Below are 14,234 nucleotides of genomic sequence, written 5' to 3'. Positions count from 1 at the left end.
GGGACCACTTTCTCTACAGATTGAGTAGGGGTCCAACTTCAAAATTGGATCTTATCAACCAGATCTTAATATGTAATATTGTTCATACCATTTTATCGAATACACAATTTTTAAGTACCAACCACTTCTATATATTGTGGAGTTCAATTACACACCCTATGATTAAAAGAAAATACTTTTATATATTCTGGTCTCTTGTGAGGCGAAAAAAAATTAAGAAGAACGGAAAATGACACTTTGGTAAGGAAGTTTCTCTCCTTTTTGGTTGATTGATGAGCTAGTGATGACGTGGATCATGACCTTTGGGACACAATCGCTTTGACTCACTGTGAGTTTTGCTTATACGCTCGTATGCACGCTTTGAAAAACAGAAACAACACTAATACTATATAAATCACAAAACATCTCAAGGTAGACATTTCTCTCTAGTAGTACTACACGATATGAAGTTAAACTAGGAAGTATTATGGATTGACATCATAATTAAGTAGGTTGAGTTTCTTCATATCAGAAGCAGAGTTGGAGAAGTATTATGGATTGACATTTTAAGTTGTTTTTCATTTTTTAGATTTTGTTTTCACTCATTCTTCCCCTCCCTCACATCACGATTCCTCATCCATCATTTTTCTTATAAATTTTTGTCGTCACCTATATCAAGCACAAAAAGTAAAACTAAAATCTAAAAACGAAATAGTTATAAAACGACCGTTAGTGTACGTCGTTTGCAAGAGCACAAGTAGGTCAAGTTGTGATTTACTAATTTGGTTCCTTTCTCACTTTATTATGAATTTTGCTTGTTTAGTATAGAACAAATTATCCTAGCTTAATTTGGTGATCAGAAAATTAAAAAGGTAGTGCACACTCATTTTTGCTTTTCACACACTTTTTAATTTTTGACCGTCGGATTGAATAAATTGATCAAGAACAAAGGACTAAAATTAATAAAGATGTTTAGGACGTAAAAAAGATGTACGACTAATTAAAAATCTCAAAATAAATCACAAAATATCTCCAGAGACCATGTCACCACCATTCATTTGTGATAAGGTTTATAGCAATAAGACCATACAACTTAACTTTAACGTTATAAAGAAGTAACCTAGCCCAAGCCATGAAAACTCTGATTTTTTCCTCCCAACCATCTCTCTCTCCTTCAAGCTCGTCGCCATGGAAGCCCAAAACCCTAACCTTCCACCCCAGAACCTTGCAGAACCAAAGCCACATGTTGACCCTAGAAACTACAAAGCCTACGTGGCGTGCAGACCGAGTAATCTATAAGCTAACTACGTTCTTCGGTGATTGCGGGGCGTGCCAACTCGTCGGCCGAGCTCGGCCGAGGAGTAAATTTGTTGATGTTGCGTTGGGTGCACGGCTGACTTCTACGTCTTGCGATTGCGGCCGAGAAAGGAACACGTCTCGGCCTCTTGGGCTCTCGAACCTGAAGACAAGGTTACTATTCTTACGAAGTTCAATATCAAATTCGGCTTTCAATGTGCCGAATGTAATAACTTGTAACACCTCACTTTGCCGAGAAGGCTGATGAGATGACCTCGACCAATAAGGATTCAGAAACCCTTCTCGACCGAAACTTGGATAGGTAATCAACCGTTCTCGCCACAGTGCTGTTGATGCCAACGGAAGATACTGCGAGACCGATTGATTCTACGGTGACAGAGCTATCTATGCCGACTTAAGATATCACCGGTTGCTTCCACAGTGCTGTTGATGCCAACGGAAGATGTGTCAGCGAAAAAAGAAAATAAAAATCTCAAAGTTGTTGAGAGGGTTTGCGCATGACAGTTTTGTGTGTTGCATTGGAGGTCTTTTCTCAGCGTTCGAAGCCTTGTATTTATAAAGTTCTTAATGCTCAGTCGCCAAAATAGATTTTCCCAGTTCCACTCTAACTCTTCTACATCCGGATATTGTGATAAAAACCCTTTGATAATATCACTTCGCCTTAGTCAAAGTGTCAATGCCGTGCTCCAATTTGTATCATTATCTTAACATATTAATTGGAAAGATAATTAATTGGAAATATAGTTCACTTCCCAAAACAATCACCTTACTTCTCTCAAGAATCCGTATCCCCCACACATTGCAGATGCCTATCCAATTTGCAATTCAAATTCATCCCATTTGCAAGTTACCCATGCATACATGGAGACCACGTATCCTAACAATTCTGATCAAATTGTATTGCCACCTTATCACCACCACATGTAAAATCTTTTCCATTGTTCCACATGGCTTTGTACGCGAGTCCATTCAACCATAGACCCCATGCAGCCAACTAGATACCAAGCTGACATCCATCACCTAACCTTATTGGATTTCCTATTCACCATTATCTTCGGCTTGCAGATCCATGTTAGGCCATGTGAAGAGTCCAAGAATTTGTATAATTTATCTTGTATAAGAAAATTAAGATAATTTATTAAAAGATAATTATTATGATTAAGAACCATAATATTATCTCTTAACAATAGCAAATTATTTTAACTTTTTATCCGACGATTAAGAACCATGCTTACCCAACGGCCTCGATCGCTTGGGCCGATGGTGTAAAATCGGGTCCAAACATTGCCCCCCCCCCCAGTTTCCTTGAACTTCGGCTCGTAAGCCGAAAGGTTAAGGAAATTAATTGTTCGTATCACCGAAAAAAACTTTGTTCCTCGGTAATAACATGTATGTTCTGCCAACGTTGCGGCCTCCTTCGACTACTACAACTCCATACCAGGCTCGGCAATTTTACCAGAGGGTCGAGAAGAATTTTTCTTGGCAACTCGTCCTGCCTAGATATATATACACTAAGCCGAGGTCGAGAAGCTCAGAACGAAGGCAAGCAGAAAGAATACAGCAACAGTGAACATCATGGCGCTGAGATAATACTCTGTTGACTGGCACTTTTTCGTAGTCGCATCCACATGTTTACCATCTAATCCCTCGACCGCTTAGTTCCTCGAAAAACTCAAAACTTCACGTCCAAGCTTTATATATATATATATATATATATATATATATATATATATATATATAGTTTTGGCCAAGGCTTATATATGCAGTTTTGTAAAGTGGCCGAGGAAAGTCTATGACGTCGGCATGCCTTTATACATATATATATGGGTCACGATAGTACCATGTTTGAGTCACATCAAATCTTTTCTGCTTCACCAAACCACTGCCCACCATTCAACTATTGTAAAATAAAGGGAGGGTGGAATCTTGTCAGGGAAAGTGGTTTCAATCCACTTTTCTCGGCCAGATGAGAAAAGTCACCTACTCTTACATCGAAAGGTCGATTAAAGGTAAACCAAATGGCGATCGAACCATAACTTGAGGGTTAAAGGTATTTATTGATCTTAATTTTCAACCCACTTTCCTCGACTTTTCTACCTTCGACTTCGGCCTAATGGTCCTTGGCCGAATTCTTATGCATAATCACATGCATTGGCCTGACGCCGACTGCACACTGCACGCCAAAATGCTTGCAGCATATAATGTTTTTGCAGTAGTCAAATCTGCTCGATCAGCATGATCCTACTTGTCTGCCTTGCCAAAAAAATTTAACGCAAAAATCGGGTCCAAACACCACCCTAAAAGAAGTACGTACAAAACACATGCAAATGCAAAAGGCTTTGGCAGTGTGCAACCAGCCACCACAAAAGAAACGCCGACAAGCAAAAACTCCGGCAAAAATGATAACAACGATGGCGACGAGGAAGTTCCGCAGGTCGTTTTCGAGAGAATGCTAGTGAGAATTATCGCCGCCGTGGGGCTGCCTTTGGCCACGGGCTTTGCGTTTTTGAAAATTTTTGACGCGGTGAAGGAGAACCACTGGTGGGACGTGCCGCTTTGGCTACCATTCTTCACGACCTTGTTGACTTTTGGGACATCGGCCCTTGGGATTGCGTATGGGGCATTGTCTACAAGTTGGGATGCAGAGAAGAAGGGTTCAGTTCTTGGATTGGAAGAAGCTCAAAGCAATTGGGTTGAAATGTGGAGAGAGGAAGACGAGAGTAATAACAGTAAAAAATGATGGTTTAAGTAATTAAATTGATAGATTTTGGTTACCATAGCTTCAAGCACCATTAGTTAGTTTTTGTTTTCCCCTTATTCTCTTAACGTAAATTTATGAGTGTGTCGATTACACGGTATTATTGATTCACTTGTTATAAAATTAGAATGATGTGCCATAAATTTATATGCATTATTTGAAAATAAATTTGCACGTACTATCACATAAATAACTTAGTAATAATATATATATATATATATATATATCAATATGACAGTCATGTTAAAAAGTTTAATGCTAAAAAAATGATGTGTCATAAAAAAAATGAGCATGTTAATCAACGTTTAAGTAATAATTCAACCATCAACTTTCATGTCATTTAATTTTCAAAAGTATTATCTACAAATTTAATCTCCCTAACATTGCATTGTGCTAAAATTAAACTTCTCATATGTATATATGTTAACGTGAGTATGTGATGGTTTGCACAGTTTTTACATTCTTCTTTCTATTCATTTAACTTCAATTTAATTGAAGGCTGTGGAGGGGCGGATCTATTAAGGGACCAGGGTGATTCCAGGACCACCCGGAAACTTGGATAAATGACTATGAGGATCTTCAAGGACCACCCAAATCTAGGCAGTAGTGGAGAAGAACAGCAGTCATGGTTGCTGCAAGCTGTGCAAAACAGAAGGAGAAGAAGAAAACTAATTTTTCTTTTAAATAACTTGGCCAAACGACGTCGTTTTGAGCCAAGTTATTAAAAAAAATTTAAAACTCCTCACCTTCATGTGATAGAACCTGACCAGTCACCATCTTTTATTCTTTATAGAATAGTCAGACTCACCGATCACCATCTTTTATAGAATAGTGCTTTCAATCAACTTGCTCTACCAATAATGGAGGCAGATTGTCTGCCCTCCTTGTATCATACTCTTCCCATCCTTTGCTATTTATGCGATCACGGTTACACCATGTCAACATGTCTTATTATTTCTATAAAAAAAATCAATATAAAATATTAACGTGGTTTAACCGTGATCGCACAATATAATAGGGGATGAGAAGGGTCAAAGAGAAAAAGTTGATTTTTAATACTTTATATAATATTAAAGTGAAAAGTTGCTTTTTAAATTTATAGAATCAAAACTAAATGGTTTACTAGTGAATCAAAGAGAAAAAGAAGAGAGCAAATATGGTTTTAAAAATTTAGTGAGTTGAGTTTGAATTGTTAGTAACAAAATATTCAAAATTTGTTAAAACAGAAAACCCACCTATTTGATTAATCTGGGTTGGGTTTTTAATAAGAATAGAAAGATTAAGTTTACCTGATCAATCAGAGAGTAAGGTTGTACGAGAGCGAGAGGAAGGGTCAAAGTAACTTAGCTTAAGGAAGATGGGACCTTTTTTGAAAAACAGAGAACAAAGAGAAGAAAGAAGTGAAGAATCACCAGTAATATTGTTCGATGCATCCGAAGAAAGTACACAGCAAGTATCCATTGGCTAAACAGGGCCAAGAGCTATGAGCTTAGGAACTGAGACTTCAGTTTTCCTAGTTGCCTTACTCATTTGGGGCTTAGTCTGGCTCATCATGAAATTGCGTAGAGTCATGTGCGAATCTTCAACCAGTTTGAATTCAAATATGTTGTTGAAAATAAAAAGTTAAACTAAATAGTTAAAATAATTTTTTTAACATTGTTCGCTTGTTAATTTAAAAAATTTACAACTTTTTTTGGAGAGTTCCTAGGTATATTTAACTTAAGCTACTAAGGACTGGTTGTGCATTGATGTGCTTTGAAAAAAAAAACTGCTTCCGTTAGTAGAGTGTTTGGTAAACTTTTTTGTAAAAGTACTTTTGAAAAAAAAACAGTATTATAGTGTTTAATAAACTTTTATGTAATACATATGTGAAAAAAAACTAGTTTTTCAAAGCTGGGTTTTGCAGCTTTGTATTTTTTACTTTTTTTCACCCAAAACTGTGAAAAAAAAGCTGAAGCTGAATGTTTACCAAACATAAAAAAAGCTTTGATAGCCACTTTTTTCATAATCAACTCAGTACCAAACCAGGGCTAAGCCTACTATTAAATTATGAGTAGATGTCACTGCAAGTTGTAATACATGTAGGTGCTTAGATCTGAGGTATTACATATGTATTGATGTCATCTCAACAATTATAAAAAAAAACTTCTAATTAATCATTTTAAAATGAACTAGACGACAGTTATGTGGTAATCAGTGTTTAGTGATCATATTATCTTCTCTAATTAAGTACTATTATGTTTTCTATTCTCTTTTTATGTGGTTCAATGTGCTAGCTAGAAGAAGTAAAACAAAATACACAACTTTTTTTTTTCTTTTAGTATTACAGTCTAGTAATTTTCTTATTTACTTGCAAGTGAGAAGTCTTAGGTTCGATTATCGCCAAAAAACAAATTTGAACCACATTATTATTGGTCAATTGTGAGACTAAGCTCATCTCCTTCCCTTAGTGTAGATAATATCTTTTGTTCAAAAAAAAAAAGAGCAGTTGGTGGTTTTACCACAGCAGCTCACTCATTTAGAGGTTAAGAAAACTCATAAAGACATTTCAGCCTCCTCTAATCATTACTGTGTCATTCATGATTATCAAGAATTAAATTCAAAATATATTACGTGGAATGTGAACCTCTAATTCGTTATTAACCATTGAATCACCCCCCAAATCAATGCACAACTTAATTAGACATAACAAACTCTGCAAACACTAACCAAGCTGCGTTAGAAATTTTAAGTAACGACACATATGTACCGCACAAATAATGGTTAATTATTACCGACATTGATGACAACGTAATGGAACCATCTACCCACCAACGGCGACGTTTTCCATTCGATGTTGATGTGGGGAGAGATCACTAGAATAATTAACTAACCAACAGGAAGCCTACTGTTATACGTCTACTTATAGGACAAAGATTGTCTTGTGATCACGGTTAAGTTATGTTAACATTTTATATTATTTTTTTATAAAGATAATAAGACAAAAATGAATTGTAATATAAAATATTAACATGATTTAACTGTGATCACACAAAACAGGAGAGCACGGAAATACAATCCTTGTCCCTACTTATATCATTACATCATACAGAATCCTAATCTTCCGTGCCGATTGAGACATTTTGCATCTGTATTTTGTTTGCACACAGGGAAGTCTTCGTCGCATTTGATTTAATTAACCAGGCTTTTTAGATAAAAATTGTTATTGTGATTAATATAATTTTTCACATTCATTTTTATCATTTCAATAAAACTAATTCATGAGTTTATCCATCGGAAATTATTTTGATAATTCTGTGTAAAAATTTGTCAATTTTCTTATTAAGTTAAGGGGTTAGATTGATAAAAATACCCTTAAAAAGATAGAGTCATTGAGATCTATCAAAAATGATACAAGGTTTTCAAATTTGTGATCAAATATGGAATAAGTATTGTCCTCTCGCAATCGCGCAATCACACACGTAATATTGCCCGTTAACTTTTTGGTGGATGACGATTACAAAGATTGTGGCATGATGTAAACCTCAACGTTGACATTTAGTATCAATCATTAATCTCAACTTTGCATTCTCAAAATCAACAAGTGATTAGTAGATAATAGTGCACTAAAAAAGAAGCACCTAATCAACAAGCGATCAGCAGAAAATTTTACACTAACAGAAAAAAAAATGTGAGAAAATCACTTTTCACTTAAATATTACTAATTTTCATTTTTTTTTAAAGGGAGACAACTGGTGGCAAATCACGGTTATTCATTTCTTTCAGAAGTTGAGAAGACTCACAAAGACATTTCAGTTTTTCTGACGACAAGTCTGGCGGCCACACCAAAAGAAAAATACAAAATAGTACATCAAAAATACCAGAGACTTCTCGATCATAGAAAACCAACACCAACCACATATTACTCTATCGAATTTTACCCGCTGTAGTACTGTACATCTGATTTCTCCTCTTGAAAAACACCATGCATGTCAATAAAATTTTACCAACCATTCAGCAAATGACACAAGAATTGGGATCCTCTTCTGCACTTCTTACGCAGTAATATGTAGGCATTGGAGGATACTGAGCTTGGTAGGCCCTCATAATCTCAGCCAATTCGTCCTTTGGATCTTTCTTCTTCGGCTGCTCCTTCTTTGGCTCCTCCTTCTTTGGCTCCTCCTTCTTCTTCTCCTCCTTTGCCGGTCCGACTGAGAGTATCTCAGTATGGTAAAGCTTCCTTAATCTTGCCACCAACTCCACCGGATCTATGTCCCCTGTGACCGTCAACTTCTTGTCCTTCATATCCATGGAAATTGAATCAAGCCCTGCAAAAAGAGAATTCCATTAACAAATAAAATTAAATAAGTTCGTCACTCAATAGATGTGGATTCGAACTTGAGAGACTAGCAAACTGCTGTAACTAACTTGGCTACGCATAAGTCTGCTAATTCGAAAAACTATTGAAATCGGAGTAAAATGTTGAACAAGAGAGTAATATGGCCATGGATTTAGTACCTTCAAGCCCCGACACGGCCTTCATGGCTTTCTTCTTAGACTTCTCGTTGTATACTTCCAATTTCAACACTACTTTCTGTCATGAAACAAAATAGTATAGTTGAGACTCGCACCAAATTATAGTCAGAAAAAATAAAGCAAAGATCAAAAGTAGCAGCATCAGTCATGCATGCATATCTTTTATGTAAAAAGAATCACCTAAAAAAGTTGTCTGCAAAAAGAACTAGCTTTGCAGCAAAGTAAAAACCCAATTACCTTCATTTTATCTGTGGAGCTTGAGAGATCTGAGAGCAAGAAGTTGAATAAAAGGCTTCAAATATTTCAGCAGAATCCAAGAGATTAAGAAAATAAAAAGAGAGTGTTGGTGAAGTGAAGAGTCCTGGGACTGTAATTTATACTGAAGAACTGAGGAGGGAAGGAAAGAGAAAGAAGGAAGTTACGAAGGAAGGAGCTGAGTCAACCCGTCTAGACGTTATAGTCAAGACGCAAGATTAGCAGAACCGCAGTCTACGGTCAACAAAATCATGTGCTATTTTTGGCTGCAAGAGAAATTTAATTAACTTTCAATTTGTATTTTGCATCATCAAGATATCTAATAGTATTAATTCAGACCTTGAAGAGAAGGGATTTACCTTTTTTTTTTTCAAATGTGGATTAGTCGTGTGATCCATTTCACATCAAATTTCAACATTCCGAAAAGTTTATTTTATAAGCATCGATTCATAAATCATTTTTGCAAAAATTCAATTCAATTCGAAATTATTTATCTATTTAATTATCACGATAAAATTGCACTAGTTTCTTAGAACCTATTGTCCGTCAATTTCCTAGAACTCAATTAGATATCTTAAATATTTTCGATTTAACTAATATTTTGCAAGAAAGATTTATGAGGTATAACTTAAAAAATAAATCATTCGAATTGTTAAAATCTAATGTGATGCAGACTCTACAACTAATCCGCATTTAAAACAAAATTGGAAATCAGAGATCCCTACTTTGAAAAGATTCGGATTACTTAGGGGTGGTTCGGTATGGGATCCCATACCGAAACCCTTGTCCCGATTCCCAAACCAAAAATTTCGGAAATCCCAATTTCAATACCGATCCCAAACCAAATTTTCGAGAATCCCGAAATAGTTTCGGGATTTCGGAACAAATCGGGAATCCCGAAATGATTTTGGGCTTTTGGGCTTTTGGACTAAAATTGAACCTTTTAACACTTTTGGGCTGCAATCTGCTAAGAAACCCGTTGCAATATGTGCCAATTGCAAGACTATGTCAATTTAAATGTAGATGCTACAATTGCAAGACTGCCAATCTGGATTCAAATGTAGATGCTACAATTGCAAGACTCTGTCGATTTAAATCATTCATACATAAATATGTGCAACTATTGAAGCCTTCATTTTCTATGGACTCTGTTGATCTAAATATATATTTAAAAATTAAATAATATATATATATTTTTTTCGGTTTGGTTTGGGAATACCGAAATCTCAAAAACTTGAGACGGATTCCCGTACCAAAATTTCGGGATCGGTTCGGTATTGGGTACCGAAATTTTCGGAAATTTCGGTTTGGGATTTTTTCGGTTTGGTTTTGGGAATTTTTCGATTTGGTTTGAGATTTTTGGGATTTTTTTCCAGCCCTAGGATTACTAATTAAAGCTTATGAAACTTGTTACATCATCAGTGATCGGATCTCCCACTGAAACGGCACCCTAGTGGCTTCTTACACTTTTTGACAAGTGGTTCGGGTTTTTGAAAAGTATTTTGCAATCATAGAGTTCGTATCCAATTTCCAAGAAGGAACCGTTTGGCATTTGGCATTTGCGTGAGCAATTTTTTTGTAGGATTCCAATTTCTTGTGGGGTCGTCGTCGTTGGTAGGCCTTCCACATCTCCACCATAGCGACCTTTCCTTTATTTGTACGATCCTACGCGTTTTTCAGATCATGTCCGGTGAGAAACTGTAGAAAAAGACTTGACTTGGGACTTTGGTTTGATACAGCATATCACTCCAAACCAGTGACGGATCTAGAACTTTATAGGATCATGATCTAAACATAATTGAATAAAATTTAAACGAAAATAACAATAAAGAATTAAGCCGTAGTATATTCATTCATGATTCAAGGCAAAAGTAATATTAAAAACTATAATTGTTCACGGCATCTTTCATATTTTGAAAATATTGTAGTTCGTTATAGGTGCGTTTGGTACGCAGACGGGACGGAACGGGACGGGGCGAGACGGGACGGAACGAAGGTGTAATTTTTGAAAAAGACATGGGGTATATTTGTCTTAAAATGGTAAAACATTGTATTCTACAGACGTGGAACAAACCCGTTCCAGGGGGAGGTGGGACGCAAAAACACCCAAAATCTGTCCCGTGGAACAGCCCGTTCCATCCATTTTTGGCGCACCAAACGCGGGACGGAACGCCTCGTTCCGTTCTGTCCCGTCCCGTCCCACGTACCAAACGCACCCTATCAATATAGACGACCACAAGTTCGTCGGAGGTGCTCACCCGTCATCTTTCCTGTGTTCACGAGTCACCTGATGACCCAATTTGACCCCTTGTAGCACCGCCATTGACTCCAACCATGGAGAACACAAATTTTTGGCACCTCCTTACTGTATCGACCTTAATGCATGGCCTTTTCACTCATTTTGTGAATGGCTATTGTCCGCACCCAAGATTCCTTCTATGTCGCATAATTTTTTTTTAAACCTTTCTAAAAATTTATTTATCGCATCACGTGACTATGAAGTCACATACGTTTGTATTCGATAAAAATGAGCTCTACTTTACTGCATTTTATTCCATTCCCAGCCGTGGTCCCATGGGCTATTTTTAAAATTGTATACGGCCAATTGGACATGAAGGTTTTCTTTTTGGATCTGGATTGTCTGCCCTTCCCATCTCATCCCCTCCTATTTCTGTGATCACAGTTAAGTCACGTCAACATTTTATATTCCTATTGTTTTTTGTCTTATTATTTCTATAAAAAAAATCAATATAAAATGTTAACATAGCTTAATCATAACCACAGAAATAGGAGGGGATGAGAATGATATGAGATGGGAGAGGCCAGACAATCCAGGTCCCTTCTTTTTTTGTTAGGGGTGCTCATAGTGTGAATGGTGAATTTTTTAGTCTAAATATATAATAATTAAGGTAAGGTCTTGGGTCTCTGGTGTCACATGAGTGGAAGGTATAATGTCTGCTAGATAGCCTATATATTTTGCTGGGTTTCTACTTCTTCCTCTAGTAGACTAGCATATCCTCTATTTTCAAGATTCTCATTGCATTAACCCAAGCTAGATTAACATGCTTAATTTAAGCAGCAGATGGAAACGTTTATTATTTGAAATATGAAAATTAAACTAATCATCTCGGGGTGATTACGTGGTTAAGAGCGAATTTCAAGTTCTTATTTCACGGCACTTCTTGAGTTTGATCCTGATGCTTGTGAATCATACAATTGTGATCAGAGGAAGACCAAAATGTCTTTGTAAGCCTTTTTAACCCCCAGAAAAGTGGATTGTTATGTCAAGCCACCAACTGTACCGCATGGGTAAACAGTTAGTTGCCTTTAAGAATTTATTGCACTTGCTAGACGAAGCTGGATTTTGTAAATGGATTGGGCTATTTTCTTCTAATATTGGGCCTGGATAATAGCCCAACTTCTACCAGCAAAACTTGCTTAAATATGAAAAACATATAATTTGACACCATCTTTAATCTTTACTAATTAATAACACTCATTGTCAATCAAAATCTTATGAAATTACCAGTTTAACTCTCTAATTAAAAACGAACATGAATAAGAAATATAGGGCAGAAATGTAATTTCACACAACCAAATTTTGTTGTTTTTTTTTCAAAGCCCCATCTACATGTAATCATAACATATCTTTAATTAAAATAAAAATAAAAAAATTCTCACTCCCACATTTTCTATCACTCTCTTTCTCTCTCATTCTATTTCAAAAACAAAAATAAAAAATGTTCTCACACACTTTGTATGTGCCCATATTATAGTACTTCATTAATAAAAACTTGCTGTTGACCAGAAGATTCGATCACAAATACTTAAGTTTTTATACGTTTTGTTCTAATCCTAATATTAATGTAGATCCTAATTATATTTAGAACTTTGAAACTTCCAATTAACTATTTGTTTGCACATGTGCACTGATTTGATTTCTTATTTAATTTTTGTTTGAAGAAAATATTTCAATGCGACACTAGTCCAGCTACGATTGACAACCTTTTATCATGAAATAAGATGTTTAAACACGACCACACGTACTTCAAGTGCATAGACATGCTTGCATGGCTGCATAGCCGATTTGTGTGCTTGAGATTTTGCCTTATTTGCTCTCAGATATGTACACCAACTTCGGACTTTATCGAAGATGTAAAATAGGGGGCGAAGATTTATCCTCATTTAAAAAAACCAGATACAAAGAGACTTCATAATGTAAACATCACATTTCATATGCCAATTTCAGCCAAAAAAAAAAAATAGAAAAAGAAAAGAGTTACGAGTTATATGCAAGATTTAACCGTTGTATAAATTTACAGAGGCATGGCTATGAAGGGACCAAGATGGTCACAGACCCATCCTAACATTTTTTTTACGCATAAAAGTTAAATGTTATGCTTATGGTTTTCAAGATTTTTCATAGGCGCCTTAGGGACCAATCCAATGTTTTTACTTTAATTTTTTTCATTGGGGTTAATTTGAAGCTAGTGGCTCTTATGAAGTTCAGGCAACCCGTTGGTTGTGAGCTTTGATGAGGACTTTGGTTTGGGATCAGTGGAGGGAGAGAGAGGAAGAAAGTTAGAGAAGCATGAGGTTTATGTTTAAGGAAGAGGATGACACCATATCAAACCCAAACAACGTTAGTCGGTTATTCATTACATGACAAAGTATTTTTGTAAGATCGCAAGAGCGTTTCGGATTGAGACATTTAGGCTCCTCCTAAGCTAAAATTTTGACTCCGTCATTGTAAGTTTATTTTTATTTTTATATCAAAATTAACCATTAATGTTTTGAATGGTTCTATAAAAGAAAAAAGAAAAAAAGAAAGAAAGAAGCTTAAGTGGCATGAAAAGCAAAGGTGATGGAAATATCATGTGGCCTAGTGTGTGGCCATTCATTCAAATAATACATAGAGAGGGAATGGACCATAGATTTTTCCAGTCCAAAGACCATGTGTCTGCATCATTCGGGTCCCTATTTTGCAAACCCTAATCAAATCAAATCATTTTCTCCACGATCCACACTCTTCTGGTGTCCTTTTGAGTGTTGGTTGGCTGGTAAAAATTGAGAGGTGATGTACTAGTTCTTGGTTCACACAAGTCCACCGTTACCAAGATCCAACATATAAAATTAATTTTGGTGGATGGGAACAAAGTTCTTGCTTTTAACAGGAGTGATTTCTGCGTACTTTATTTTTTCATTTTTTGCGTGCCTTTTTATTTGATTTTTTTTATATATTTTTTCAATTCAACGACTAAAATAAAATGTGTGCATAAATTATTTTTCATAAATTTAAAATCGTTGTTGTCACTTAGTATTACGATATAGGGGTATTCCTTTTCATTTATAATTGAGAGGTCTTAATTCGATTTTTGTTAAAGACGAATTCAAACCATATTATTACTAA

General features: G+C 35.9%; 2 protein-coding genes across 2 annotated transcripts; one reads left to right on the top strand and one right to left on the bottom strand.

Moving 5' to 3' along the window:
* Positions 1-1,020: 1,020 nt before the first annotated feature.
* LOC126628124 (uncharacterized protein PAM68-like) lies at positions 1,021-4,990 on the top strand. The gene is made up of 3 exons (XM_050297711.1): positions 1,021-1,222; positions 3,593-4,044; positions 4,553-4,990. Exons 1-2 carry the CDS (start codon positions 1,112-1,114, stop codon positions 4,034-4,036), a joined length of 555 nt encoding a protein of 184 aa, XP_050153668.1. The 5' UTR covers positions 1,021-1,111; the 3' UTR covers positions 4,037-4,044; positions 4,553-4,990.
* A 2,799-nt stretch (positions 4,991-7,789) lies between these two features.
* LOC126630666 (heavy metal-associated isoprenylated plant protein 39-like) lies at positions 7,790-8,972 on the bottom strand. The gene is made up of 3 exons (XM_050300822.1): positions 8,807-8,972; positions 8,552-8,627; positions 7,790-8,361 (listed from the first exon to the last, which is right to left on the bottom strand). The coding sequence occupies exons 1-3, from the start codon at positions 8,810-8,812 to the stop codon at positions 8,048-8,050; spliced, it is 396 nt and encodes a 131-aa protein (XP_050156779.1). The 5' UTR covers positions 8,813-8,972; the 3' UTR covers positions 7,790-8,047.
* Between the last annotated feature and the right edge of the window lie 5,262 nt (positions 8,973-14,234).

This window comes from Malus sylvestris, chromosome 7, assembly GCF_916048215.2.
Source record: "Malus sylvestris chromosome 7, drMalSylv7.2, whole genome shotgun sequence".
NCBI classification, from domain to species: Eukaryota; Viridiplantae; Streptophyta; class Magnoliopsida; order Rosales; family Rosaceae; genus Malus; species Malus sylvestris.
The sequence above is the reverse complement of the archived record's forward strand: the minus strand, read 5'-3'. Positions and strand labels throughout refer to the sequence as shown.